The 26,821-nt window shown below is 47.4% G+C and overlaps 8 protein-coding genes across 8 annotated transcripts; 4 read left to right on the top strand and 4 right to left on the bottom strand.

The window, feature by feature from the left end:
- The first annotated feature begins 10,857 nt into the window (after window positions 1-10,857).
- Window positions 10,858-12,001, top strand: LOC104916935 (histone H1.11R-like). The gene has a single exon (XM_010728007.3). It carries the CDS (start codon window positions 10,880-10,882, stop codon window positions 11,546-11,548), a length of 669 nt encoding a protein of 222 aa, XP_010726309.2. The 5' UTR covers window positions 10,858-10,879; the 3' UTR covers window positions 11,549-12,001.
- LOC104910706 (histone H2A-IV) lies at window positions 11,925-12,546 on the bottom strand. The gene has a single exon (XM_019610992.3). The coding sequence runs from the start codon at window positions 12,461-12,463 to the stop codon at window positions 12,074-12,076; it is 390 nt and encodes a 129-aa protein (XP_019466537.2). The 5' UTR covers window positions 12,464-12,546; the 3' UTR covers window positions 11,925-12,073.
- Window positions 12,547-12,650: 104 nt separating this feature from the next.
- LOC100540203 (histone H2B 1/2/3/4/6) lies at window positions 12,651-13,223 on the top strand. Its single transcript, XM_085224686.1, has one exon. It carries the CDS (start codon window positions 12,792-12,794, stop codon window positions 13,170-13,172), a length of 381 nt encoding a protein of 126 aa, XP_085080812.1. The 5' UTR covers window positions 12,651-12,791; the 3' UTR covers window positions 13,173-13,223.
- Window positions 13,224-13,369: 146 nt separating this feature from the next.
- On the top strand, window positions 13,370-14,965 carry LOC100544693 (histone H3). The gene has a single exon (XM_085224597.1). The coding sequence runs from the start codon at window positions 14,491-14,493 to the stop codon at window positions 14,899-14,901; it is 411 nt and encodes a 136-aa protein (XP_085080723.1). The 5' UTR covers window positions 13,370-14,490; the 3' UTR covers window positions 14,902-14,965.
- Window positions 14,966-15,844: 879 nt separating this feature from the next.
- On the bottom strand, window positions 15,845-17,274 carry LOC104911269 (histone H3). The gene has a single exon (XM_085224591.1). It carries the CDS (start codon window positions 16,317-16,319, stop codon window positions 15,909-15,911), a length of 411 nt encoding a protein of 136 aa, XP_085080717.1. The 5' UTR covers window positions 16,320-17,274; the 3' UTR covers window positions 15,845-15,908.
- Window positions 17,275-17,556: 282 nt separating this feature from the next.
- Window positions 17,557-18,190, bottom strand: LOC100543441 (histone H2B 5). Its single transcript, XM_003202208.4, has one exon. It carries the CDS (start codon window positions 18,028-18,030, stop codon window positions 17,650-17,652), a length of 381 nt encoding a protein of 126 aa, XP_003202256.2. The 5' UTR covers window positions 18,031-18,190; the 3' UTR covers window positions 17,557-17,649.
- A 120-nt stretch (window positions 18,191-18,310) lies between these two features.
- On the top strand, window positions 18,311-18,945 carry LOC104915398 (histone H2A-IV). The gene has a single exon (XM_085224610.1). The coding sequence runs from the start codon at window positions 18,385-18,387 to the stop codon at window positions 18,772-18,774; it is 390 nt and encodes a 129-aa protein (XP_085080736.1). The 5' UTR covers window positions 18,311-18,384; the 3' UTR covers window positions 18,775-18,945.
- A 155-nt stretch (window positions 18,946-19,100) lies between these two features.
- Window positions 19,101-20,263, bottom strand: LOC104915397 (histone H1.11L). Its single transcript, XM_010726292.4, has one exon. It carries the CDS (start codon window positions 20,067-20,069, stop codon window positions 19,392-19,394), a length of 678 nt encoding a protein of 225 aa, XP_010724594.2. The 5' UTR covers window positions 20,070-20,263; the 3' UTR covers window positions 19,101-19,391.
- Window positions 20,264-26,821: the final 6,558 nt, after the last annotated feature.

The following is a 26,821-nucleotide window of genomic DNA, read 5'->3' as shown; positions in this document are numbered from 1 at the left end:
CAGTGCATTAACACCTGTTCCTGCTCTGTGAACAAGCATTCACATGATGAGAACACCATCTTAACTTGCCTTGTCAAAATACTGCCAGAGGTGTCTGCAGAGATTGAATATTGATTAGAACATGGAGAGCAAACTACTGTGATCAACATAAGCAGACCAGCTGACACTGTCACCTACCACCTTTAATTCTATGCTTCACGCATGGCACAGGGCACTCTCTGATGCACAAAAAACAGCTCCCCGCTGAGTCTCAAGCCTTGCCCATGGCGCAGCTGATGGGACTGAGTCAGGCTTGCTCAGTGTTTCGGCATCAACACCACAGTGAGTGGGCCTGGCTGCCTGAACCCTCAAGCACTGCAGAGAACAGAGAATGATTTCATTCATATTGAATCATTCCAGAGCTGCAAAGAAACCTTGTAGAAATTAGGTAACTTGGCTTCTCATGGCTTTTTTCTTTGTGGGCTTCTTGATGGCTGAACTTGTGCTTTAACACTGACTCCAAGAAAACAAGAGTCTGAATTCCTCTTACTACAGTGATGTCTCTTTGCGAGCACACAGTGATGGAGGAGAGCTGCTGGTGCAGGAGCCTTCAGTGACATTTCTGTTCTGCACACTTCTGTGTTTGAGGGCACTGCCCCCAGGACAGCAGTGTGAAAGGGAAACAAAGGCAGCTGAGTTGTGAGGTGCGGCACCAACATCTCTTTAGCAAGAAAGCAAAAGAGCTGAAAAAACTTAGGTATAAATCTCCAAAACTCATCTTAGGAGACTTGGGATAACAGATTCCTGGGTAGATGTAACATTCAGAACCAATAGGACCAAAAAAAATGATGGGAGTGCATTGATATTTTGTAAGAAAAACAGATTTTACAGTCTTTATGAACTCTACTATCTATTCTTAAATATGCAAAAGGAAAAGATTATGGTTTTAGAATTTTTGCTTTTGTTTAATCTCAATTCATCTCTTGCTTCTTTCACATAAACCAGCTGTTGCATTGCATATCATTTGCAGCTAGCTGAGGGAGATACCTAATATTCATAACAATAACCAATTTTTTTTTTTTTTTAATAAGACCACTAGTTATCAAATGTAGTTATTGGAGATGGAATGATCTGGATACATGGAGGCTGCATTGCAGGTCTTCCTGTCAGTTCCATGCCAATTTTATCAGTGATGCCAACTTCTGACAATGAGTGGTGCCATCATTTAGCTCTAAAATAAATATAAATTATAAATTTATAAAATTTTATAAAGAGGGAATTGATGTGCGCCGACATGATCACAATCATGTGTTGCAGTTGTATTTCTTCATCATCAAGTAACAGATTTGATGCACAGTCCGTAAAGAATCCAGTACTACATTTGAAGAAGTTGAATTAAGGTTGAGCAATTCGCACTGTAATGAAAGACCCAGTTCTGAACTCCTCTGAATTTTTCAGGTCTCTTCTCAATGTTTTACAGTTTTTTTAACAAACACTGGCAATACCTGGTTACTGATGTTGTTTTGATTAACTTCATATCGTTAAAGTCTTACTACCAGCATTAAGAATAAGCGGGAACTGTTCCATCTAAAAAATGCACTGCAATGAAAACAAAATAATGAAATTTATGATACTGATTAAATCCAGAATGACTTTGTCCCAGTCTTGCTCCTTTATCAGGAGCTCCCTTGCTTTCTACTGGAGAAAATCAAAGTATTATTTTTATCTGTGACAAGGCAACCTGACTGACCAAGCATTTGTACTGCCTGTCCTGAGTGGACAAGATGCTTTTCCAGCCCTTGCTCATAAAGGCAGGATTTCGTTTACATAACTTTAGCTAACAGAAATGTATCTTTAAGCTCTCCTTGGGCACTGGAAAAAAGCAGGAACCTGCAGAATTTAAACCACTTATTACAGAGTAGGTCCCTGAAAAGGACGGGCTGAACCCATGGGGATGGCTGTTTTTCCTTGCTCTAGTGAGAGTTTCAGCAGGTGAATAAATGGGATTGGGTGTAAACCCCAGAAGTGTGCTGAAACTGGGTGAGATGCGTTTTCGACTGAAGATTGAGGAAATATTTTTTAACTCCCTTCGAGCTTCTTTAAGCTGTTGTATGCCTGTCACATTTCTGTGGCATGAGCTGGGAGATCAGTGTATGGGAATTGGTGAATCATGGCCTGAACCTCTGATTGACCATCTGAGGCAAGCAATGAGTCTGCCACAGGAACACAAGTGAAGGTAATTCACCTGTGTTACCAGAAGGGGTGGAGCCTGGCTCCACCTCTCCTAGATCCCATTTAAGAGCTGACTGCCGCTGAGAAAGGGTCTCTTCCAGGAGATTGCTCCTTGTGGAGTTTACTGTGAGCCCACAGCATTGGTAAGCATTTTTCATTTATTATCTTTTCACTGTGATAATCCTGACAGTATATTTCAAGCCAAGGATCAAGTATACTATTGGGACACTTATCAAGAGTATCTCACTACTCCCATAAGGGCTGCCCAGGTTTCCATGAAAGAGGAAGATGACTTGCGATGGAGTCAGGATGTAATGGAAACTGGTACTTGGCACTTCTTCAAGGCTCCTGGTTCAGATGCATGCTGTGCACTCTGCTGCCCAATGTCCCTGAAACAGTTTAAAGAGAGAATGAAGATGGTCAGCAGCTCTTGACTCGAGTGGGTTTATCCTATTTCCTAATATTCTCCTGATCAGAACATGGAAGGAAGGAAAGGAAATCTGAGAGAGAATATACTTCCGTGCATCTGCAGATACACCCAAAAATATGAGCAGAAGCCATAAAGATGGGGCATGATCAAATGACCTCTTGGTGTGCAAATGTGCAGTTTTAAAAAATGAATGCTTACTAAAAATGGCATCATCATGAGAAGCACAAAGGCTTAGAGGATGAGGAGAAATTTCTTAGAATAGTGCTGCAGTGGCACAGGCTGCCCACGGAGGAGGTAGAGTCACCATCCCTGAAGGTGTTCCTGAACCATGTGGGTGTGGCACTGAGGGATGTGGTTAGTGGGCATGGTGGGGATGGGCTGGAGGTTGGACTAGGTGATTGTAACAGTTCTGTGATTCCATAAGTCTATCTACTAGTGTTTGATTGCAGCATTTTGAGCAACCAAATAGTGACCCTTGCTACTTGCTTGGAGAAGCCGGTTGGGTCATCCAGACTCATAAGACAACCTCGTGAACCTCACTCAAGTCAATTCAGAGAAAAAAATGGAAGCTATCTCCTTCTTTATTTTAAAGGAAGATGCTGATATAGTAGGCTCTTTAGAAACCTTAAGCTGGCAGAAAGAAACTCAAAGGAACAGATGGGAGTATTAAGTTTTCAAAGGTGGATGGAGATGGCTGAAGTGACTGATCATGCTGGGGAGTCAATGGCAGAGCTGCCAATAACACAGAAAGGCTTGAAAAGGCACTGATAACAGCAGGGTGGGCTGAGAGTAAGGAAATAGCATTCAAAAAGCTGCAGGTGTGTCTGCACTAAAAAATACAATATAAACTCTAGTGGATAAAATATAATTGAGCCATCCCAGAAGGGATCAGATGAGTCACTAGTTAAAAAATCAAAGCTATTACTAAATCCTCCATCTGTTGCAGCAGCGAAAGCCCTGCCTGAGAGCCTGTCAGGTCACAGGGCTGCAGATGTGGCTATGCCAGCCACACCAGTGGAGCTGTAACAAGGCTCAGCACAACCTCCTGGATAAATACAGCTTTTTCAATCAAGTAGGCATAGTTTCAGCATTTGAAGGCAGGTCCTGCCTTGAAAACATCATGGAGGTGTGTTTTTTTGATGGGGTCATCCAGTATGTGGAGAAGTGTGACCTGTTTGATGTGATTTGCTTGAGTTTCCAAGGCCTTTTTACAAAGCCTCGCTGAAAAGATCTTAAAACTCAGCAGGAAGATAAAAGGGAAAATCAAGCATGGATAAATATGAGATCAAAGACTTTAATAAAAAAAAAAAAAGACTAAATAGGAAAAGGTCAATGTTGAAGCCTGCAAGAGTCTGCACTAGGATCTGGGCTACAGAACACAGCTACTAAATGACCTAGAAAGAGAGGTGAACAATGAGACAATGGGCTCTGCAGACAATACAGCTAGCTAAAATGCTGGTGCAGTTGTATATTTAGAGAAGGTTTTCTATCAGTGAATACCAACAGGCATGCAATGTGAACCTGAGGCCTCATTCAAGCTGAGAATCTGGCAATAAGTTAACACAAGAGACATCAGAGCTGCATTTAGGAGAGCGGAGTCACTGTTTCACCCTCTGCTACTGCCGGGAGCAAGGATGCTTTTGCTCAGAGCATCTCCACCTCCGAAAGCCCCTGAGCTTTCCAGCCTGGGGCTGCACATTCTGATGATGCAATATATGAAAGAGGTTTTAGGAAAGGTTTTCTTCTGTAACTCCTAAACATCACTCATGCAGGTACTGCTGCAACTTCTTTGCTGAGCTCAGTGTTAGGAGGGGAGGCGTATCCAGCTGTTGGGACGTCCTTTACATCCACTTTCTGGCTCTTGTGCCTTGCCAGCTGCTGAGATGGAGCGCTTGCAACCCTCTATCCCTGCTTTGAGGAAGACTGATGAGAATTAAGAACATTTGCAAATGGCCTCATTTGCATAGCAGCCAGATGTTGGCAATCCCTGAGGTGACTAAAGCAATAGTATCCTACTAGATGATGGAAACAAGGGCTGTGCAGGCTGTGCTGGTTTCTGTGCGGGTTTCTTCAGGTTGGAGACGAGATGCAGGAACAAGTCTGGCAGCAGGATCACAAAGCCATGCAGGAAAATGCACACTGGAGTGTTTTTAGTTAACAATCTAGTGCTGCAGCCCAGACCTGTTTTGTCTCTCATGATGTCCTTCCCGCTGCAGTGAGACAGCCCAGCCCTGCTCCCAGCCACAGAACCATGCTGGGAAGCAGCAGTATGAGGGTGGCACCTTCCTACTTAGTATGTTCCTCCCTTCCTAAACGGACTTGTAACCACTTGCTTTAATGATCAATCAAAGTTTATATTTGGTTTTATTAATTTCTCCATCTTCTTCCTCTTTAGAGACCAAATGCTGCTGGCTACACTGGAAAATCTTGTTTGTTTCTTTAAGGAGTGCAGATTGCTGCACAGAAATAATAACTGGGATAGTTGGATAGATGGATGTGTATTTATGATAACAAGGTGCAAGAAAGGAAAAATCCACTTGCTTCCTTGCTTCCTACATCTCATGTAGGCTGGTATGGTGGGAAGTTTGGGAAATGGGGCAGATTGTGGATAAAATAAATGCAGCTTGTCTGTGATCTGTGCTTCACCTTAGATGCAGAGAACTCCAGCTGAAGGTGGCTGTTAGCAGTGCTTTAGGCCAGATGTGCAAGAAGGGTGTGCTACAGGCCATGCACACTGAGCATCCTGCCACAAATGTATGTACCTCTGGGAGCAGATACTGAATTTGACAGAGCTGCCTTGGAGACTGATTGTGGACTCTACCTTTAAGAACAAAACAAATTCTTGATACTTAGATCAGATTTAATCCAAATCCATGAGGCAAGCTTATACACACTTCCTAACACACTTGGAGTGTTCTTGGGCTCATTTCTAAGCTGGTTTTATTTCATACTTGTGGCACATCTGAGACTGAGTGACTGTACAGATCAGGTGGCAGCATTTTGTACTGAATGTTAGAGCTCTAGTAGAACTTTTTCACATCTGATGCAGCTCTGCAGGCTGGAAGAAGGGGAACTGGGCAGGGAAGATGGACATGGCCTCTTTTCATAGACCCTTGCTTGAATGGGGAACTGGATCAAGGTTCAGAATGCAAGTATTTTCTCTCTTTAGAGAGGTGTCAGAAGATGAGCATCCTTCTTCCTTCAGCCTCATTACAGAATAAGTATTGCACCTGAAGCATTATTTTTTTCTTTAGCAGTTCTGTAGGAAGTTCTTAACATGGTAAGTTGTTATGAGGTAGCCCAGAAAACAAACAAAAAACAAAAAAAACCCAACAGTCTCTTTCTCCAAAATCTCCTCTATGGTAAGTGACTTTTTCTCCCTAGCACAGTAGACTGTAAGGAGGTGTTAACAATCAGGCTACCTACTTATCACTGCCTTTCATATTTCAGGAAGCATATGGAGGCTGATGCATTTCCTGATGTACATTCAAAAATAACATCAGTTTGAATCCAGGACCTATGGTACCAACCCTAAGCTGCAGGCAACTGATACTTTCTGGCTGTTCTGCAGCAATCTTTAATGAAAGCTCAGTGAGTTTTAGAGGTGCCTCAGCACAAACCCTTCTGACTTGCAAGGAAACAAATTGCTAAATGGGTAGGTGATGAATGTAGGTGACCACTATTTTCAGTGAGTGCTTCCTGAATCTGCCCTGTGACCCAGCACAGCTTTAATAGCACTGATCAGGCTGTGATTTTAAATTTCTTTGCTCTGGGCTCACTTACAACAGGAGACTGAGGCTTTGCCATTTCTAAGTGTGTTTCATTCTGATTCTTGGTGGCTTGATGTGAGGAGCATTGATTTGGTCTTTGAGGCCACAGCATTTTTTTCTTTACATATACTGGTGAAGAAGAGGTACCAATAGACCAATGGGAATCTCTGGAACACAATTTTTTTTTTCCTGCATAGAGCAGCTGTCACAGGAATTTCTCATTTCAATATATACCAGGAAGAAGGACGGAAAGAACTGGGGTTGGAACTAGATAATATTTAAGGTCCCTCCAACCTAAGCCATTCTATAAATGTTGCTCACTGGTAATTCTTGGAAATTTTCCATCAGTGGAAAACTACAGAGGTGTCCAGTGGAAAAGGAACAAGAAAGGCAAATGGATTCAGGGTCTGAGTTCTGTACATAGCACACCTTGCATGCTCAAGATGAAGGTGATGAAAGAACCTGCTAGAAGTATCCATCCTCCTTCAACCATTCTCCAAAGATGTCTGCTTGCACAGCCCCTGTGATGTCAGCAGTTATTTTTACACTGAGCTCAGGGCAGCACTTCAGCTGCTGGACATGGGTGCCAATCCACTCCTTTCCTTTGCAGGTTCTGCATCCCAGCGGCCTCCTGGAAAAGTGCAGGGAACATCATCAGCACAGGGAGAGGAGGAGGATGTTTGTCTCAGCAGCCAGGCGCACATGCTGCCATGGCCTTTCTGCTCTGGACAGGCTGGGAAGGAAGGTCCAGGATGAAGCAGCCACAAGTGCAAGACTGGCTACCTTAGTGAGCAAATAGCTGTTCCTACTGGCCCCCTTAGGGCTTTGTGACTTGCTTGTGGGTACGGAGAGACTTAGGTCACTGGCACCGGCTGCCCAGAGAAGGTTGGAGGATCTCCTTCCCTGAAGATAATCAAAAACCCATCTGGATGTGATCCTGTGCACCCTACCCTGGTTGTCCCTGCTTGAGTGGAGTTTGGGGCAGAAGGATCCAGAGGTACTGCCAACCTCAACCATTCTGAGTGTCTGTGAGGAGTTACCCCATGGCCTGATCCACCCCCACCTGTGGGCTGACATCCCCATTTGGCCTGTGTGTGTACAGGAGGGAGCTGAACTTTCTAACAAATTGAAAATGAAAATAAGGAAACTGATTCACTGGATTTTGATTTTTTAACTTTGTTGTATTTTGTTTTATTTTATTTATTTTGCTGTCGAATTAAATGAATCATCTCTGAACTGTTTTCCTCCTCACAGGAAGTGGTGAGAGTTCACATGTTGACTCAACAGGAGGAGGGTGGAAAATCTGAACCAAATAAAAGTTGGAGGATCAAAATAATTTAATTTCTAAGAAGTGTGGACAAGTGACTCTCAGTTCTCCTACCCCTAAAGCAGATGTGGCCTCTTGTTTGGAAGGTGTGGAAACAAGAAAAGTGTGCTTAAACACGAATGACAAGTGAAAAACTTATAAGAAAGAGGAGAAGATAAGCAAATAAATTCAAGAAGAATTACCCTGCGTATGTGTAGAAATGCATAAGTAATAATTCTCTATAAAGTGGTCTCTGTAGCACCAGTGATGTCAGTGGTGGTGGTCGCTATGCTTCATCACCTAGTGCAGGGGTAAGTAACATAAAAGAGACAAGAAAAAAAAATGGAAAATTGCCCTTATCTTGCAATTCTTATCTATCTTGCAGGCTTGAAGTTTAGTTTGAATTGTGATGTTTTCTTTAAAGTTAGTAGGCATATGTTATTGGTTATAACAATCTATATATATCAGACTGGCTGGAAGTGCTCTGAATGGCTTCCAGATCTTGCTCTGTAGCCTGAGCTGCCTCACAGTGATTGTACTAACAACACTTGGAAGTGCTCAGAAACAAACAACATAGAACAGCTCTGACATTTATATTATTTCTTGATGGTCACCTCATCTAACCTGAGGCAGCAGAGCTTGCTGTAACTGTGATGGCAAATGGTTAAGAGGAAGGAGGGAGAATCTCTCCAGCAAGTATCCTCTCTATCTGCTCTTTTTTGTGCCTGCATTGCAGGGAAATGTGTGCTGTTTCTGCATATCCCAATTAAGACTGAATATGACTACAGTGATAACCTCTGGTGCATAACTTCCAGCTTCTCTGCTGTTAATCGCACACAGGGAATAGCTGTACATGGGGCAGGAGAGCAAATCACTGTCCTTGTGCTTTCACTATCACTACTAAATGAAGTGGTGCTGCATTCACCTCATCTTGAATGCTTTGGTCTTCTCTGGTACTTACACTTTTCCTCCTAACATTGTGGCTTTGCTGTTTGCTTGTGCAAAGAGAATATATTGCCTTCCAAACAGTAAAAGGGGAATCATGGAGTAAACACATAATCAGAAAAAATCAAAAAAGCAGAAGCCCTTAAAATGATTACAGAAATTGTTTTGAGTTGAGAAATAGCCTTTTTTGATGGATATAAACTGATGGAGTTCAATGGCTTCAAAAGTGGGGTGAGGATCGCAGCAATGTGCTGCAGTGCTGCTTTGGCACATGCTGAGAGATGGTGGGTACTGTGGTTATCGCTGCTATATAGGTTTTAGGCATTCCAACAGACTGTGTGTATGAAAGATTTTTAACACCCAGAGGAGAACAGTCTCAGGAAGATCAAATTACAGATTGGAGAAAAATCTTCTATTGTGCTGCATTATTGTTCTTGCAAAACAGAAGTTGCAGAGAATGAAGGAAGCTGATTTATTGTGGGGTAGAAAGGCATCTGTCTCAACCCAAGCACTGGAACTACAATATAGGAAGAGTTAGTGAATATAAAGAGGTTCATCTTATGGAATCTGTAACAAGGTTAGCTTTTAGAGAGCACAGGGTTTCATGTGATGGAGCAGAATTCATCCACCTAAATTTGGGGAGCTTTATGAGACACTATCAATTTCACTGTTCAGTTCTCTATATCCTCTATTGCCACATGAAGTACATCTGGCTTATGGCTGAGTTATGTTGCCATCGTAAAATCCCTGGGGAATATCGTTCTATGAGCCACCCTGCTTCCAGTGCTGCTTGGAAGGCCAACATGATCTGATGGATTTTCCATCCTAGCCACCCTGCCTGCTCGAGGGATAACTCTCAGCAGGGAAATATCAGTGATCAGGAAGGGTCAGAGAGACAAAGATTTCTATTCACCTTCCCTGTGGTGGAATGGCAGAAGGGAGTGTGTTGTTATTTTTTTCCCAGTCACATATCTTCCATTTTGCTGAAACAATGGAGCTGAGCATCTAGTCAGCACCCTGCAAGAACAATTTGTACACATTAGGCAGAAATGCAGCAATATGATGGGTGAGAGCTGTGAAAGGACAAACTTCAAGATAAATGAACGAGGAAATCCTGTCAAGTACCGAAATGCGTACAAAGTGTTAGCTGACAGGGAAGTGTGCATGTTTTGATCCAAACAGCTTTGGGTCACTGCATGCTACAGCCAAAGGTTCTGTATACAGAAACTGCTCTGACTTTGACTGCAACTGCTGAGTGAGCAATGGGCAAAGCTGGGGAGTTTTCTTCCTATTTTGGCATCATAATATGCATGAAGTGGCATTGTCACATCTCCTGCAGATGCACTCTGTCCATTATTTCCATGTTACTGAATCACACCAACATATTGTACATAAATAGCACCGCATGTTTTTGTTATGTGGCCTGTTTCGGTGTGCCAGAGGTTTCCATGCATCTCAGTCATTCGACACAAACGTTTTCCCATTTGATCTTCATGTCCCTGTTCAGCCATTATCATTAAAGAGCCCCGTGCCACGTTAACAGCAGCAAAGGGTTGCAGAGAAAGCCTCTCATTTGGAGCCGCACAAACTGTAAATCGTCTCCTATGTCACGTAGATAGGCTTGCTATTGTAGCTTGGGAAGTTTGGGGAGAAATATCCCCAACGGAGCGTTTGGCAGTGACGGAGGACTGGAGCAGGGTGAGCAGCGCGCAGGCACTGCAGCAGGCAGCTGTGCTACCTCGGCAGATTTGGAGCCGTGTGGTTCGGAACAGCGAGGCCCTGGCCACCCGCTTCCCACTCAGGGGGAAAGAAGACCCTCTAGAGATTGACGCCGACTTTGTTGTTTCGCGCTAGCATTAAAGGACAACTTATAATTTACAAAGAAAAACAAAACTTTCGCTCTCGGAAGGACCGCTTGGTTGCAGGACACGGGATTTATCGTCCTCTCTCCTCCCGAACGCAACTTTTTCTAGAACAAGACAACCACAGGTGAAAATAGACCCCTCCACGCTCCCTCACATGTAGAGAAAGAGCGATTTCGTGACAGATAAAGTAGAAAAAACACACTTTATTCTCCCCGAAGAAACACAAGCTGAGCGGCCGAGCGCCGAGCAGCAGCGGAGCGGGGCGGGGCGGCGTGCACCAATCAGCGCCCGCTGCGCTGCTATAAATGGGAGCGCTGCGGCCTCCGCCTCTAGTGCTACTCGCACCGCCGCCATGGCCGAGACCGCTCCAGCTGCAGCGCCCGCCGCCTCCCCCGCCCCCGCCGCCAAGGGCGCCGCGAAGAAGCCGAAGAAGGCGGCGGGCGGCGCTAAAGCCCGCAAGCCCGCGGGCCCCAGCGTCACCGAGCTGATCACCAAGGCCGTGTCCGCCTCCAAGGAGCGCAAGGGGCTCTCCCTCGCCGCGCTCAAGAAGGCGCTGGCCGCCGGCGGCTACGACGTGGAGAAGAACAACAGCCGCATCAAGCTGGGGCTCAAGAGCCTCGTCAGCAAGGGCACCCTGGTGCAGACGAAGGGCACCGGCGCCTCCGGCTCGTTCCGCCTCAGCAAGAAGCCGGGAGAGGGCATGGAGAAGGCTCCCAGGAAGAGGACGACTGCAGCTAAGGCCAAGAAGGCAGTGACCAAGAAACCTGCCAGCGCTGCCAAGAAGCCCAAGAAAGCAGTGGCAGTGAAGAAGAGCCCTAAGAAAGCCAAGAAGCCAGCGGCAGCCACCACGAAGAAGGCAGTAAAGAGCCCTAAGAAGGCTTCCAAGGCTTCCAAGCCCAAAAAGGCTGTGGCTGCCAAGAGCCCGGCCAAGGCAAAGGCTGTGAAGCCCAAAGCTGCCAAGCCCAAGGCGGCCAAACCCAAGACAGCCAAGGCAAAGAAGGCGGCTCCCAAGAAGAAGTAAATCCTCGTGGAAGATAACTCTTGACCCGCTTTTAAACCCAACGGCTCTTTTAAGAGCCACCCAATATTTCCCAAAAGGAGCTGAAATACTGGTTAAACGATTTTCTTGGCTGCTTCCCGAGGAAGATCAGAGAAACGCGTTATGTTTTTTACGATGGGGGTGGGCGAGCGGGCTACGGACAGTGGCGGACGCTACACCTCTGCGCCGCTTGGAAGCAGCGCTGCGATAGCTTGAACTGCCCGCACTGCGTGCGGATTGGCTGCGCCGCGGCTGTCATCGTTCTCCGGGAGCGCAGTGCGGACACGCTGGGCGTGGGGAAGTTGCGGGCGGGAGGGAAATAACACGGGCGTTCCTGTACTAATGGCAGGAGTTCTAAGCTTCGGCTGAGCTTTTTTTTTTTTCTTTTTTTTTAACTTTTTTTGTCACTCTTTAATTAAATGTAACGAAATCGAAGCTCTTTTTCTGAATTTGTTGGTGGCTCTGAAAAGAGCCTTTGGGTTTCTCTACGCACTGTTCTCGGCTTTTTTACTTGGCCTTAGCCTTGTGGCTGTCGGTCTTCTTGGGCAGCAGCACAGCCTGGATGTTGGGCAGCACCCCGCCCTGCGCGATGGTGACCTTGCCCAGCAGCTTGTTGAGCTCCTCGTCGTTGCGGATGGCCAGCTGCAGGTGGCGGGGGATGATGCGCGTCTTCTTGTTGTCGCGGGCCGCGTTGCCCGCCAGCTCCAGGATCTCGGCCGTCAGGTACTCCAGCACGGCCGCCAGGTACACCGGGGCGCCGGCGCCCACCCGCTCCGCGTAGTTGCCCTTGCGCAGCAGCCGGTGCACGCGGCCCACGGGGAACTGCAGCCCGGCCCGCGACGAGCGCGACTTGGCCTTGGCGCGCGCCTTCCCGCCCTGCTTCCCGCGGCCAGACATCGCAGAAACCTAAAAGTCAAAAGCGATAGAAGTGCAGAAGTAACAGCAATCTAACAGCTCTCTCTTATATCCTTTCTCAGTAAAATTAACGTGATTCGATAGGCTCAGAAAGAGATTTTGCGAAATCAGCCAATGAGAGCGCGGATCGTATTCTAACCAATTGCGATTAAGGAAGGAGACCTATGGGCGATAGGGCCTGTCTCAGCCAATAGAAATTGAGAGTAGAGGAACCTAATCTGCATATAGGAGCTATAAAAGGGGGCGAAGAGACCTGCAAGTAACGTTCCTGTGGTCGGTTCCCGTGCTGTTTGAGGTGTCTGTTATCGCAATGCCTGAGCCGGCCAAGTCCGCGCCTGCCCCCAAGAAGGGCTCCAAAAAGGCGGTCACCAAGACCCAGAAGAAGGGCGACAAGAAGCGCAAGAAGAGCCGCAAGGAGAGCTACTCGATCTACGTGTACAAGGTGCTGAAGCAGGTGCACCCCGACACGGGCATCTCGTCCAAGGCCATGGGCATCATGAACTCGTTCGTCAACGACATCTTCGAGCGCATCGCCGGCGAGGCGTCGCGCCTGGCGCACTACAACAAGCGCTCGACCATCACGTCGCGGGAGATCCAGACGGCCGTGCGGCTGCTGCTGCCCGGCGAGCTGGCCAAGCACGCGGTGTCGGAGGGCACCAAGGCGGTCACCAAGTACACCAGCTCCAAGTAGAGTGGTCCTGATTCTTACTTTGAACCCAAAGGCTCTTTTCAGAGCCACCTACTCTTTCACTAAAAGAGCTAAAGTGCTGATAGTAGGTTTTTTTTTTCTTTTTTTTTGTATAGAACCAATACTCGTTTCAGTGGTACCGTATTTGAGTAGCTGGACATTTTATCTTTTTGAAAAAAGCAGTGTTTTCTACCTGCCAGAGAGTGCAATCTATAGTTGACTATTTTTTTTAAGGCCTCAAATAACTTTTTTACATCAATCCCTGAAGTGCGTTGAGTTCTGGGGTGATTGCTTTTTCTAGCCCCAACCACTCCTTTCCCTCCCGCCCGCAGACGCTCTACTGAAAAGCCGCAATAATAGAGGAACAGTGAAGCACAGATGCTACAGTATTATGGCGTGATTGTCCTCAAATGAGGACAGCATCACCATGAGCGTTCACTCAAACGAAATGGAAAGCAAATGGGGCAGCGCGACTGCTGCGTACAGCTCAGCGGTGCCATAGCGCCGAGCACAATGTCCCCCACGGCTCCGATCCTCAGCTCTCACCCCTTCTCCGCAGCCCCCATCGCTCCGCGTTGAAGTCCAGGGACGGGACGGGACAGGACAGAGAGAGGTGCTCGCCGGACGCGCAGCGGCCGAGGCGAGGCGGACCTGAGTGAGGACTGCACTGCGCTCCCCGGACCGGGAAGGGGGCGGGGAAAGGGAGCGGCAGCACTAGGCGGTTCTTGGATGCGTCTCCCCTTCTCGGAGAGCGGAGCCTTACCAAGGGCGGGTGTCAGAAGGCGGGGTCGGGAAGCAGCTCGGCAACGCTCGCACTGCACGAGGCGGCGGCTGCGACCCGCGCCTGGAGCGGTGCTGCCGTGGCCCTGAGCCGATAAGCGATTCCTCAATAACAGCGAACACGGAGGTGAAAAGCGGGCTCTGAATCCAGCCCTGCTTCTGCTGGGAAGGGAGCACGGAGAGTCTGAGGCAGGGAAAGCGGGACTGCGCTATTCTCCCGTCACGCTCTACGCCGCTATTCGTGGGGGCGGCTCTCAGATTTCTCCTTAAACAACGGCGGAGCCGGCAGCGAAAAAGGCGTCCGTGGTGGGCTGGCTCAGCGCGGAGAAGAGCGGGCGGATTGGACGAGGCGGGACGGGGCGGAGCAGGGTTCCCGCCCGCGAAGCGCGGGCTTTTCGAATTGCCAGCCTCGGCCAATGACAGACCGCCTCCCAGGGACATCCAATCGGCAGCGAGCGTGCGGCTATAAATACCGCCGCCGCAGAAGGCTTGCCGCTGTACCTTCGCTGAGAGCCGGGGGTATACTGTCGAGTGCTGTGCGATGGCGCGCACGAAGCAGACGGCGCGTAAGTCGACGGGCGGGAAGGCGCCCCGCAAGCAGCTGGCCACCAAGGCGGCCCGCAAGAGCGCGCCGGCCACGGGCGGCGTGAAGAAGCCGCACCGCTACCGGCCCGGCACGGTGGCGCTGCGCGAGATCCGCCGCTACCAGAAGTCCACGGAGCTGCTGATCCGCAAGCTGCCCTTCCAGCGCCTGGTGCGCGAGATCGCGCAGGACTTCAAGACCGACCTGCGCTTCCAGAGCTCGGCCGTCATGGCGCTGCAGGAGGCGAGCGAGGCCTACCTGGTGGGGCTCTTCGAGGACACCAACCTGTGCGCCATCCACGCCAAGCGCGTCACCATCATGCCCAAGGACATCCAGCTCGCCCGGCGCATCCGCGGGGAGCGCGCCTGAGGCTGCTGTCCCTTCATTGCCAAACCCAAAGGCTCTTTTAAGAGCCACTCCATCTACAACAAAAGGAGCTGGTATCATTGCAACTATGTGTCTTCTATGAGTCTATGTTTCTTTCTGCTTGTTACTATGTTTCACTGTAAAAAAAAAAAAGTATCCTATTTTACACTGAGTAGTATGGGAAGAGTAAATAATCAGTTACTTTATAATACCTGCATACAATAATAGGTCCTTATCATATCCCTCAGCATGAGGGGATAGAGGTTAGTGTGTACTTTTAGTGTGTAATCAAGGTTATCTTTTGGTATGTAATCAGACTCGGATATGTTGCATGTGTGAAAGGCTTGTAAAGAGCTTGGAGAATACACTCTACGAGGAGAGACTGAAGGAACAGGGGCAGTTCCATCTGGGGAAAAGTAGGATGAGGGTAGACGTTATTGCTCTTTTCCAATACCTGAAAGGTGTTTACAGCGAGAGCAGAGCTTGATCTCACTGGTGACAGGATGAGGGGAAATGGCCTCAAGTTGTGCCAGGTTAAGTTTAGGTTGGATATTAGGAAACACTTCTTTACAGAAAGAGTTGTTAAGCACTGGAATGGGCTCCCGAGGGAAGTGGTTGAGTCACCATCCCTTGATGTGTTTAAGAACCATTTGGATGTGGTGCTCAGGGCAGGATTTAGTAGAGTGCTGTTAGTTAAGGTAGTATGCTGAGGTCAAGGTTGGACTCGATCTTTAAGGTCTTTTCCAATCTGAGTGATTCTATGATTCTAAAAGGAGTCTTTTAGTTAACTGATCTTGAGGTTAACTGTGATGTCACCACAGCACCCCATGTGACTCAAAATTATATTTTGCAGTACGTAAAGGTATATTGATTACTAAAAAAAATCCAGGTAATTGCAGCACAGCACTTCATATACCATTACTAGTTGCATAGTGTCAACAGCTCCTTTTGTTGTAGATGGAGTGGCTCTTAAAAGAGCCTTTGGGTTTGGCAATGAAGGGACAGCAGCCTCAGGCGCGCTCCCCGCGGATGCGCCGGGCGAGCTGGATGTCCTTGGGCATGATGGTGACGCGCTTGGCGTGGATGGCGCACAGGTTGGTGTCCTCGAAGAGCCCCACCAGGTAGGCCTCGCTCGCCTCCTGCAGCGCCATGACGGCCGAGCTCTGGAAGCGCAGGTCGGTCTTGAAGTCCTGCGCGATCTCGCGCACCAGGCGCTGGAAGGGCAGCTTGCGGATCAGCAGCTCCGTGGACTTCTGGTAGCGGCGGATCTCGCGCAGCGCCACCGTGCCGGGCCGGTAGCGGTGCGGCTTCTTCACGCCGCCCGTGGCCGGCGCGCTCTTGCGGGCCGCCTTGGTGGCCAGCTGCTTGCGGGGCGCCTTCCCGCCCGTCGACTTACGCGCCGTCTGCTTCGTGCGCGCCATCGCACAGCACTCGACAGTATACCCCCGGCTCTCAGCGAAGGTACAGCGGCAAGCCTTCTGCGGCGGCGGTATTTATAGCCGCACGCTCGCTGCCGATTGGATGTCCCTGGGAGGCGGTCTGTCATTGGCCGAGGCTGGCAATTCGAAAAGCCCGCGCTTCGCGGGCGGGAACCCTGCTCCGCCCCGTCCCGCCTCGTCCAATCCGCCCGCTCTTCTCCGCGCTGAGCCAGCCCACCACGGACGCCTTTTTCGCTGCCGGCTCCGCCGTTGTTTAAGGAGAAATCTGAGAGCCGCCCCCACGAATAGCGGCGTAGAGCGTGACGGGAGAATAGCGCAGTCCCGCTTTCCCTGCCTCAGACTCTCCGTGCTCCCTTCCCAGCAGAAGCAGGGCTGGATTCAGAGCCCGCTTTTCACCTCCGTGTTCGCTGTTATTGAGGAATCGCTTATCGGCTCAGGGCCACGGCAGCACCGCTCCAGGCGCGGGTCGCAGCCGCCGCCTCGTGCAGTGCGAGCGTTGCCGAGCTGCTTCCCGACCCCGCCTTCTGACACCCGCCCTTGGTAAGGCTCCGCTCTCCGAGAAGGGGAGACGCATCCAAGAACCGCCTAGTGCTGCCGCTCCCTTTCCCCGCGCCCTTCCCGGTCCGGGGAGCGCAGTGCAGTCCTCACTCAGGTCCGCCTCGCCTCGGCCGCTGCGCGTCCGGCGAGCACCTCTCTGTCCTGTCCCGTCCCGTCCCTGGACTTCAACGCGGAGCGATGGGGGCTGCGGAGAAGGGGTGAGAGCTGAGGATCGGAGCCGTGGGGGACATTGTGCTCGGTGCCATGAGTATTGCTTTCTCTCTCTCCTGAAAGAAAGCTGATGGTGGTGCTTCTATGCCTTAAACTCTTTGTTAATATCGTACAGCGATCTTACATTCTTCATGTTTTGGCGGTGCCCAGTTCACCAGATTTTCACTCGCGCAAGTGGAGAAGATGTGGGAATCATTTACACAAAATCAGTTCAACCATTGCTGAGAACATCAGCTTTGGTTGGTAGTGACCCACAAACGAGACAGTTAATTAGACTCAAGGCATATTTAGCAACCCGTGATAAACACGCTTTCCTGAAGATGCTGGAAAATGTTTTATAAAGCAAACAGGTAATGCTCTCACCCAGTTAACATTTGACAGCATAACATCGTCTTTCTGCTTATTTTACTTTTTTTTTTTTTTTTTTTTTTAAGACAAAACGACTACAATATATCTGCAACTGCCAAGTGCTTTAGCTCTTTTACTGAAAGAATGGGTGGCTCTGAAAAGAGCCTTTGGGTTCAAAGTAAGAATCAGGACCACTCTACTTGGAGCTGGTGTACTTGGTGACTGCCTTAGTGCCCTCCGACACCGCGTGCTTGGCCAGCTCGCCGGGCAGCAGCAGCCGCACGGCCGTCTGGATCTCCCGCGACGTGATGGTCGAGCGCTTGTTGTAGTGCGCCAGGCGCGACGCCTCGCCGGCGATGCGCTCGAAGATGTCGTTGACGAACGAGTTCATGATGCCCATGGCCTTGGACGAGATGCCCGTGTCGGGGTGCACCTGCTTCAGCACCTTGTACACGTAGATCGAGTAGCTCTCCTTGCGGCTCTTTCGTCTTTTCTTGTCGCCCTTCTTCTGGGTCTTGGTGACCGCCTTCTTGGAGCCCTTCTTGGGGGCAGGCGCAGACTTGGCCGGCTCAGGCATACTGAACACCAAACAAGCACTCACAAACAACACCCAGCTAGAACACTCGCGGGGAGCGATGTGAAGCAGCAGACCGCGGGAGCCGCTTTTATAGCGGCGCTATGCAAAGCAGCAGCTCCGCAGCGTCGCGTTGCCATTGGCTGTAAGTGCTGCCTTGTGACGTCACCATTGCACGCGCTCCACCATTGGCTGCCCTTCGATTCGCTCGCCCATTGGTTGCACGCATTGCGCCTCCCGCTCAGCCTATCAGACGGCGCGCCTCCGCTCCGCCCGAACTGAATATAAGCGGCGGGCGCGGCCGGCGAGCACTTTGCTGCGAGCTGTTGATTCCTTCGTCGGAGCGACTGATCGACGATGTCGGGCCGCGGGAAGCAGGGCGGGAAGGCGCGCGCCAAGGCCAAGTCGCGCTCGTCGCGGGCCGGGCTGCAGTTCCCCGTGGGCCGCGTGCACCGGCTGCTGCGCAAGGGCAACTACGCGGAGCGGGTGGGCGCCGGCGCCCCGGTGTACCTGGCGGCCGTGCTGGAGTACCTGACGGCCGAGATCCTGGAGCTGGCGGGCAACGCGGCCCGCGACAACAAGAAGACGCGCATCATCCCCCGCCACCTGCAGCTGGCCATCCGCAACGACGAGGAGCTCAACAAGCTGCTGGGCAAGGTCACCATCGCGCAGGGCGGGGTGCTGCCCAACATCCAGGCTGTGCTGCTGCCCAAGAAGACCGACAGCCACAAGGCTAAGGCCAAGTAAAAAAGCCGAGAACAGTGCGTAGAGAAACCCAAAGGCTCTTTTCAGAGCCACCAACAAATTCAAGAAAAAGAGCTAAATTGCTTGTACTTAACTTACAAATCACATTCTGTGTTTTAAGTTACTTTCTGGAAAAGTCTTACTAAATTCCTTAATGAAAACGTTGAAGTTCCATTCCTTGTTACCGTGTTAGTGCATTTTTTTGTTTTCTTATATCTTCCCCAGCTTCTCCTTAGTTTGGTTTTCGTGAGCATTCTTTCCCTGCCTATGACTTATTTCCGCTTTCCTGTAGTCAGACCTGATAATGAAAGCATTAAGTACCTGCTACAATATTCACGCTTCCCTTAAAAGAAAACAGACTTTAACCCCTTAAATACCTAATTCATCTGGAAGTGATTCTTCAGGAATGAACCACCACCTACATTACAGAAAATATTTGAGGCAACTTCGGATAATACTGGAGTTTGAAGTTTTCCAGGACGTAATTGATGTGGTTGCATGAAGTAGTTAAAAGCCACTAATACTTTGTTGCAGAACTATGTAAAAATGTGCTCAGCTCTTTTTGGGAAATCTTGGGTGGCTCTTAAAAGAGCCGTTGGGTTTAAATGTGGGTCAGGGGTTTACTTCTTCTTGGGGGCTGCCTTCTTTGCCTTGGCTGTCTTGGGTTTGGCCGCCTTGGGCTTGGCAGCTTTGGGCTTCACAGCCTTTGCCTTGGCCGGGCTCTTGGCAGCCACAGCCTTTTTGGGCTTGGAAGCCTTGGCAACTTTCTTAGGGCTCTTTACTGCCTTCTTCGTGGTGGCAGCCGCTGGCTTCTTGGCTTTCTTAGGGCTCTTCTTCACTGCCACTGCTTTCTTGGGCTTCTTGGCTGCGCTGGCAGGTTTCTTGGCCACTGCCTTCTTGGCTTTAGCTGCAGTCGTCCTCTTCCTGGGAGCCTTCTCCATGCCCTCTCCCGGCTTCTTGCTGAGGCGGAACGAGCCGGAGGCGCCGGTGCCCTTCGTCTGCACCAGGGTGCCCTTGCTGACGAGGCTCTTGAGCCCCAGCTTGATGCGGCTGTTGTTCTTCTCCACGTCGTAGCCGCCGGCAGCCAGCGCCTTCTTGAGCGCGGCGAGAGAGAGCCCCTTGCGCTCCTTGGAGGCGGACACGGCCTTGGTGATCAGCTCGGTGACGCTGGGGCCCGCCGGCTTGCGGGCTTTGGCGCCGCCCGCCGCCTTCTTCGGCTTCTTCGCGGCGACCTTGGCCGGAGCCGGAGAGGCGGCGGGCGCTGCCTCAGCAGCGGGTGCCGGAGCGACCTCAGACATGACGGCGCTGCGCGATGTGGACCGGCGGTTGCGGCCGAGGCGCCCTTATTTATAGCAGCGCAGCGGGCGCTGATTGGTGCGTTGCGGAGTCCTCCCCGCCCCACCGCCCTGCGCGCTGCATCTCGGCTTGTGTTTCTTCCTCCTCAAAAAAGTGCGATTTTGGTAAAAATTGGTGATCGCGGCACCCCGTTTCTTTACCACGGTGCTGAGGAGAGAGGGCAGTTTTGTTCTTTTGAGTTTCTTTTGTCTCAGATGTAAAATGACGTTTATACAGGACTGTAATCTCTGAGTTTGGGGATTGCATGAAGAGCTGGACAGTAAGATTTTTATTTTTACTTCTATATTGCAAATATATTTCTGACGGCATCATCACAGTGGCATTGGATTCATGTTCTTGATACTGTTTTCTATCAATGTAGTACAAAACGGAGATAATCTCTTGTCATTTTCTTTGCTTAAATTAGCTTTGGAAAGAAGCAAGTAACACAAAGTTTCCTCCAAGCTCTGCAGCTGAGTTAGGAGCTGCTTCCCGTGAACACAGTTTCATCTCTTAAAAATAATGAAATCTTTGGACATTGTGCCCTATGTGGCTTTACATGGAGCTTATAAAAAGTGAAATGTCTTTCACCGGAAATAGTTAAACGAATACCAGATCTGTTTAATTAGCCAGAAGCATCATCTTTCAAGAGCATACAGATGTTCTTCCTCTGCTTTCTTCAGCTTTCTTCATCTTTGTATTAACATTTCAATTAATCATATTTACATTTCTTTCTCCCAAAATAATTCTTTTGATTAACCCGAATAGGGAAATACATTCATCCCTGTGTTCACATTTTAAGATAAAGTGTTTACTTTTGTGATCATTTTTATAGTTGAGGGCATATTGTCAGTCAAATACGGCAGTCAAGCAAAAAATAAGGTAAAAAAAAAAAAATCAAGGTAAGATATGCTTGTTTTCTGCATGGAAAGAACTGCAGGTTAGGCTGCAGGGACTTCTTTAATAATGCAATATAAATCCAGTAGGCGATAAAACAATTCTCTCCTCAGCACTGCCAAGGTAAAGTAGAGCAGGAAATTGAGGGCAATCCTAAAGAGGAAATGCTATGATACAACTGTTCAATACTTCTTGTCATAAGTGCTCGGTTTTTTTTTTTCTTCAGGTCAAGAAACGTTCTTACATAACCTGGGAAAACTTTATTTTGCATTTGATTGTATCTTTCTAAGTTAAACTTCAGTATGGCACAGGATTTGCTAACTTTATAAATGTGAGGAGTACATTTCCTTTCATTTACTTTTATCTGCTCTTTCCTCTCCTTCTCAGCACTCCTATACTCTACAAGCTGATATCTGGAGCTCTATAGCCAAAATTAGTATTGTGAGCCTTAATAACGTCCAGCTCATAATAAGAGATCTGTTTCTGTTGTTTTGACCCCTATACTTCATTTTATACACATTCATTTTATATATAGATTATTATTAAAATCCTGTATTTCAGGAAAACATTAAACAAGACATTGAATATGTAAAGCAGAGCAGAGCTACAGTCTCCCATCTTACAGCACTTTTTTTTTTTTTTTTTCCTCTGGTGAGACATGTAGAAATAAGATCCAGATGGGATCCATCCATATAGGATCTGATGAGAGGCTGTGAGATCCTGATGAAAACAGAAAATAGAGCCAACTTTGCCTTCCAGTTCTTAAATGCTGTTGCAGAAGAGACCATGAGCGCAACGAAGGTGTGAGGACAGGATGCAGCAGTAGGTTATTTTGTGCTCTGGGGCCTCACGCGAGAGGACATAACTTACAACTTCAGCAACTTCAGTGTCTCCTGCTCTCAGCATTCATCCTACTGGCAGCAGGTTTCATTTTTTAACCTTTTGTATGTCACTGAAGAAACTGCCTAAACAAAGAAATGAGGCCATGGCAGACAATTCGTTTCTTGGCTCATTCAGATTTCTGAGACAGAGCCTTGCTCTTTCCTGCTGTCTTGCATTTCTTTTCCCCTGGTAGAAGGTCAGAGAGTGGCATAATGTACACACGCACAGTCACAGATGAGCTCATGTTTGAGCTGTTGGTGGCAGATCAGAACAACCAGGGGGAAGACAGTGTGGGGGGGAGAAGGGTTTCATTTTACCAAGGTAGGATTTTGTGATGTGGGATAAATTGAATATGTATAAAATTATTTTCTTGGGATAGGTCGGGTAGTAGAGTTAATTGTTCAGGAATATGCAGTGGGACAATGTGGGAAAGGACAGGAGACCCGAGGGATTATTTCCTGTTATGAAAATGCAGTCATTTGGGTTTTTTTTTCTTCTGCATTTCCTGCAGTGATACAGCACACAAACTCTTGTGAAGTTATGGCAGTAGTGAAGACAGTCTAAGGATTTTGCCAGCAGCACTGATTTACCATAACTTGGGTACAATTAAAGTGTGAGAAACTACCAAGAGATGTGGTTGTGTCCTGGAGTGGCTTTTGTCTGCATAAGACAAACAACAGAATAGCATCACATGTGAAAGTGTAACAAGAGAAGGAGATGAGGTTATTTAGAGCTACCATCTGTATCGATGCTGTATTTCATTCACACTTCTTATGTGTGATATTCTGTTCGGTCAATTCTCACTTCTCTGTGCTCCAGATATAAAAAAATAAATAAATGAAGTCATGAAGTTACTCATGGTAATGCAAATCTTCTCAACTTTGGATGATCTCTGGGATCATCTTCTGTCATGGGTAGAGGCAGTTTTTTAAAAATGAATTTTTGATGGTGTTCTAAGTAATAACAATTTGTTACACGAAAGAGAAAAAATCTATTTCTCAGTTGGGAAGAGTTACTACTGCTTACAGCTAAGTCTCCAGTATAGGTCTCTTCCTCATAATAAGAGGTGTTTAGTATTATAGATCTTTTAAGTTCCCATATAGATCACTAATATCTTTTTCTAAGAAATCTACAGTCAGATGCATAGTAGACATCAGGCAGAAAACTTACATTATTTAGTCAGAAATATCCATATAGACTCCTTTAATGTTCCTAAAATTATTTCCTTGAAAAAAAATTCCAGATTCAAATATTCAGTTTTAGTTTGATGCAAAACAGAACAGAAATAGCTCCTTTCTCATTCCAGTCCATTTAGTTTTTAAAGGCTCTCAAACTCAGCTAAGGTGTAATTCCAAGAATCAGTTCAGATCAATCAGTCAGTGTAAAGTTTCATGTTCAGTATTTAATGCTTCAATATCACATAAATACAACACGTACAAAAATGTTATTGTACTGATTAATTTATATATGCTGTATTATTATGCTTTACTAAAAAGAGATTTTGCCTATAGAGAATGTGGATTCAGGTAGAGAGGAAATAGCCATTCATCACTCTTTCTCTCCACTTACCTCACTCATTTAATAAGCTGAGAGGGTCACAGGAGGAGACACAGCATATGATATGTCTGAAAAATGTGTACAGCACTTTGGAGACCAGGAGAAAATGTAGAATGGAAACTCTGTGTATCACTGAGATGCAGTACACTGAATATTTCCAGGCATTCAGACAAATGTTCAGGATTATTTTTGGTAAACATGAACAGAACTTCAAACACAGATTTGCATTTTCTGCCCTTAAGTCACATGCTCTAACAGGAACATGGCTTACCTGGCACAGTAGGGAAGGGTTGATGGTCAGACTTGTCTTAGAGGTCTTTCCAAACTTAATGATTTTGTGATTCTGTGAAATGCCACTTTCCAATGGCACATTAACAAGATAGTTTATTTGCTGCAGCACAAGTTGCACATGTAATTGGAAACCTCTTGGCACCTCATGCCGGGACTGTTGCTGCTCACCCTGCAGACAGCAGCTCCTTCCCCTGTGGGTCTGCTCAGGGAAGACACTCTCCTGGTCCACAAACAGCCTCAGTAAACGTGCCATGCTGTGTGGTCAAGCTTTCATTTGCTCCTGAAGACTATGAGAACAAAATGCTATCTTCGACTTCTGCCTGGTAGATGTGGCAAAGTGGGTATGGATTGTATCAGGGTTAAATATGAAGTGTCAGTTGTGCAGTAACACACCTTGTTGAGAACTGAACTGTTCTGCATGGTCTCCTACATCTGTTGGCAGTGCAGAGAGGTGGGGTGGTTGAGCTGCTACTTACATGCCCGCTAGGAAATAATCATTCTTGGAAAAAAGTGCTGCGCAGATGGGAAGAGTGCCACCAGCTGCAGTGCTTCAGGATGGGAAGACATCATAGCTGCCCTTCCTCCTTGTAGGCTGTGCTGGATGAACAGCAGAACACTGCAAAGTCAGCCCTGGAGATGAGACACTGAAAAGCTGGTATGCATGTGTCCTTTCCAGACATTTTAGGGTTGGGAAACCCATGCATTTCAGAAGGAGGTTGTGGTAGTGGTACCAGCAAGATCAGTGGGGCATTTGTAGTTTATGTGATGCTTTCTCTTAACATGGCTCAGATTTCTCACTGTCTGCCTTACCTGATAGGACCACTGTAGCAGAATATGTGGGGCCACAAGAACTCCACTTTCTGACAGGATTTTGCCAACCATCCTGTTGATGTTTGGGTACTTGAGGCAGGTACTCAGCGCGGCTCAGTTTTGATTCCCAATCCCTCAGTATTTTGGTTTATCCTTAAGATATCACCAATTTACACCACCATATCACTTCTGCCTCTCTCTCTCATGTCCATCCTTTTATTGCTGGTGTAGATCTACACCTGTGTGACTGCATACAGACAATTGGAGCAGGATGTGGAGAATGGTATCTGCTCTTTATTCAGCTGGACAAAGAAATGATGAAATGTTTTCTCTGGTTCTTAATATCTGCTACAAGCTTCTCCTGTCTTTCTAGGCCTACTATGATGAAGTTCAGCACAATTCTTGACTGAGTTGCTATAACTCAGAACTACAACACAGGGACAGAAAGCAGGTGTTTGATGAGGCAGGAAGGAGATGGATGTTACATGTTCAATAACATCAGGCATTGCTTGTTGTGCCATAAGGAACAAATGATCCTTTCCCAGGAAGAGGGGTGGCAGTGGGAGAGTGCTGGGTGTAGATTATTGTAAACATGAGCAGGAGGCACAATCAGATTGATGAGGTGGATGGGAGGGGAGGATTGGTGAAAGAAAGAGAAAGCAAAGACAAAAGAGGCTGAAAGGCACTTCTGATTACACTTTGCAGTCAATATTCATCCAAGCAGCAATCCTGAAGTGGGTCACTCCAAGTAAGCAACAGGTCATCTTCAAGGAGGGCTCAAGGGGAACCTGCCCTGATATTATCCCAGCAGTAGGCATATCATGGAAGGAAGGAAGAAGGGCCTAGTTTGTGGGATGTTTTCCTAGTGAGAAAGCATATTTTCCTTGTGGAAACAGAGACTGTTCTGATGCAGACCTACAACCAGACTGGGAGTGAAATCTTTGCTCTGTATTGCAGGGCCAAGGCCGGATTTTCCATTCCGTGGAACCAGAGCCTCAGAATCATCTTCCAAAGATCAGTTGGTGTTCAGGGAACCGATTCTCTGATAGGATCTGAAAACGCAGACAGTTCAGGGCGATGCACAGTGAGGGCGTCTCTGTGAACTGCTCCTGCAGGAAGGCTGTGGTTTGGGAGAACAAAAGGGTGCTAAAACCATTGCTTTCGGTGGCGTGATTTTTTTTCTTTGTCTCAGCTAAATTCCCTTGTCCTCTGACATCAGATTGATAGACCCCCGCTGAGGAGCGAGTTCAGCTTCCTTCTGAGATTTCCATCCACTTAAACATAACATATGGACAAAGGCACATCTCGGTGGCTCGTACGTTCTTGTTTTCTTGGGCTTGTGACTGCCAGGTGAAGTTCTATAAGGAACACCCAAAGGAAAATTGGTTTATACTTCCTGGTATTTATTCATTGAACCTTCTGGTGTGAATTCTAGCTGTTTCGCACCATCTTTCCTTTAGCTTTCTTTCCTAGTCAATAAGTAATACACACTGATGTCTACTGGGAACATTTGGTAAATAATAACTGGCAGAAAGGGCACAATTGCATACCTCCAACGAGAAGAGGGTTTACATTTCTTCTTAATTCTCCTTATTAATAATGATAACAATGATTATGATAATAACAATAATCCTAAGGGTATGGATCATATGCAAGCAATAGGGTTAAGCTGATTGGTAAAATATTTGTTTGTAACAGTGAAAAATTGTCACCAAAATCTGGGGATGAAAATCGCTAACCCAAATGACAGGTTAGAAAGTTGACATTACTTTATAGCAGCAGTAGGTTCATAGAGGATCACTGCTCCTCACATTCAAGCGCATGAGCAGAAGCACACATTAAATACACTCAAACGTGAATATCCATACAACTTCCCCAAATTTCACACCTATTCTGAGAATTGATATACGTATTAAAATCTAATATATCATATTAAAATCTAATGCCATGCACGTGCTATGTAAATATGGGGTTCTTGCAAGGGGTTTTTAGTGTCATGAGATTCCACTGGGAGTTGCTATCTAGACAAAAGGTTGCATATTACAAAGTCCAGGTCCTATATACAGTCAAGAACTTATTTACAAAAAAATATGGCTGTTGACTAAGTTTCTCATTACCACTTTGACCTCGTTATCAACCCTAGCAAGGTATAGTGTACCCCCTCAAAACTTGTGGAATGTTGAGACACTGCTTGCAGGATCCAGATGGCCCGCTTATCTAGGAATAACAACCTTCCTCAGACAGAGGATTTTGCAGTAACTCCTGAAGGCCCCGCATT

This window comes from Meleagris gallopavo, chromosome 1 (assembly GCF_905368555.1).
Source record: "Meleagris gallopavo chromosome 1, MGAL_WU_HG_1.1, whole genome shotgun sequence".
NCBI classification, from domain to species: Eukaryota; Metazoa; Chordata; class Aves; order Galliformes; family Phasianidae; genus Meleagris; species Meleagris gallopavo.
This window is presented reverse-complemented; position numbering and strand designations above follow the sequence as displayed.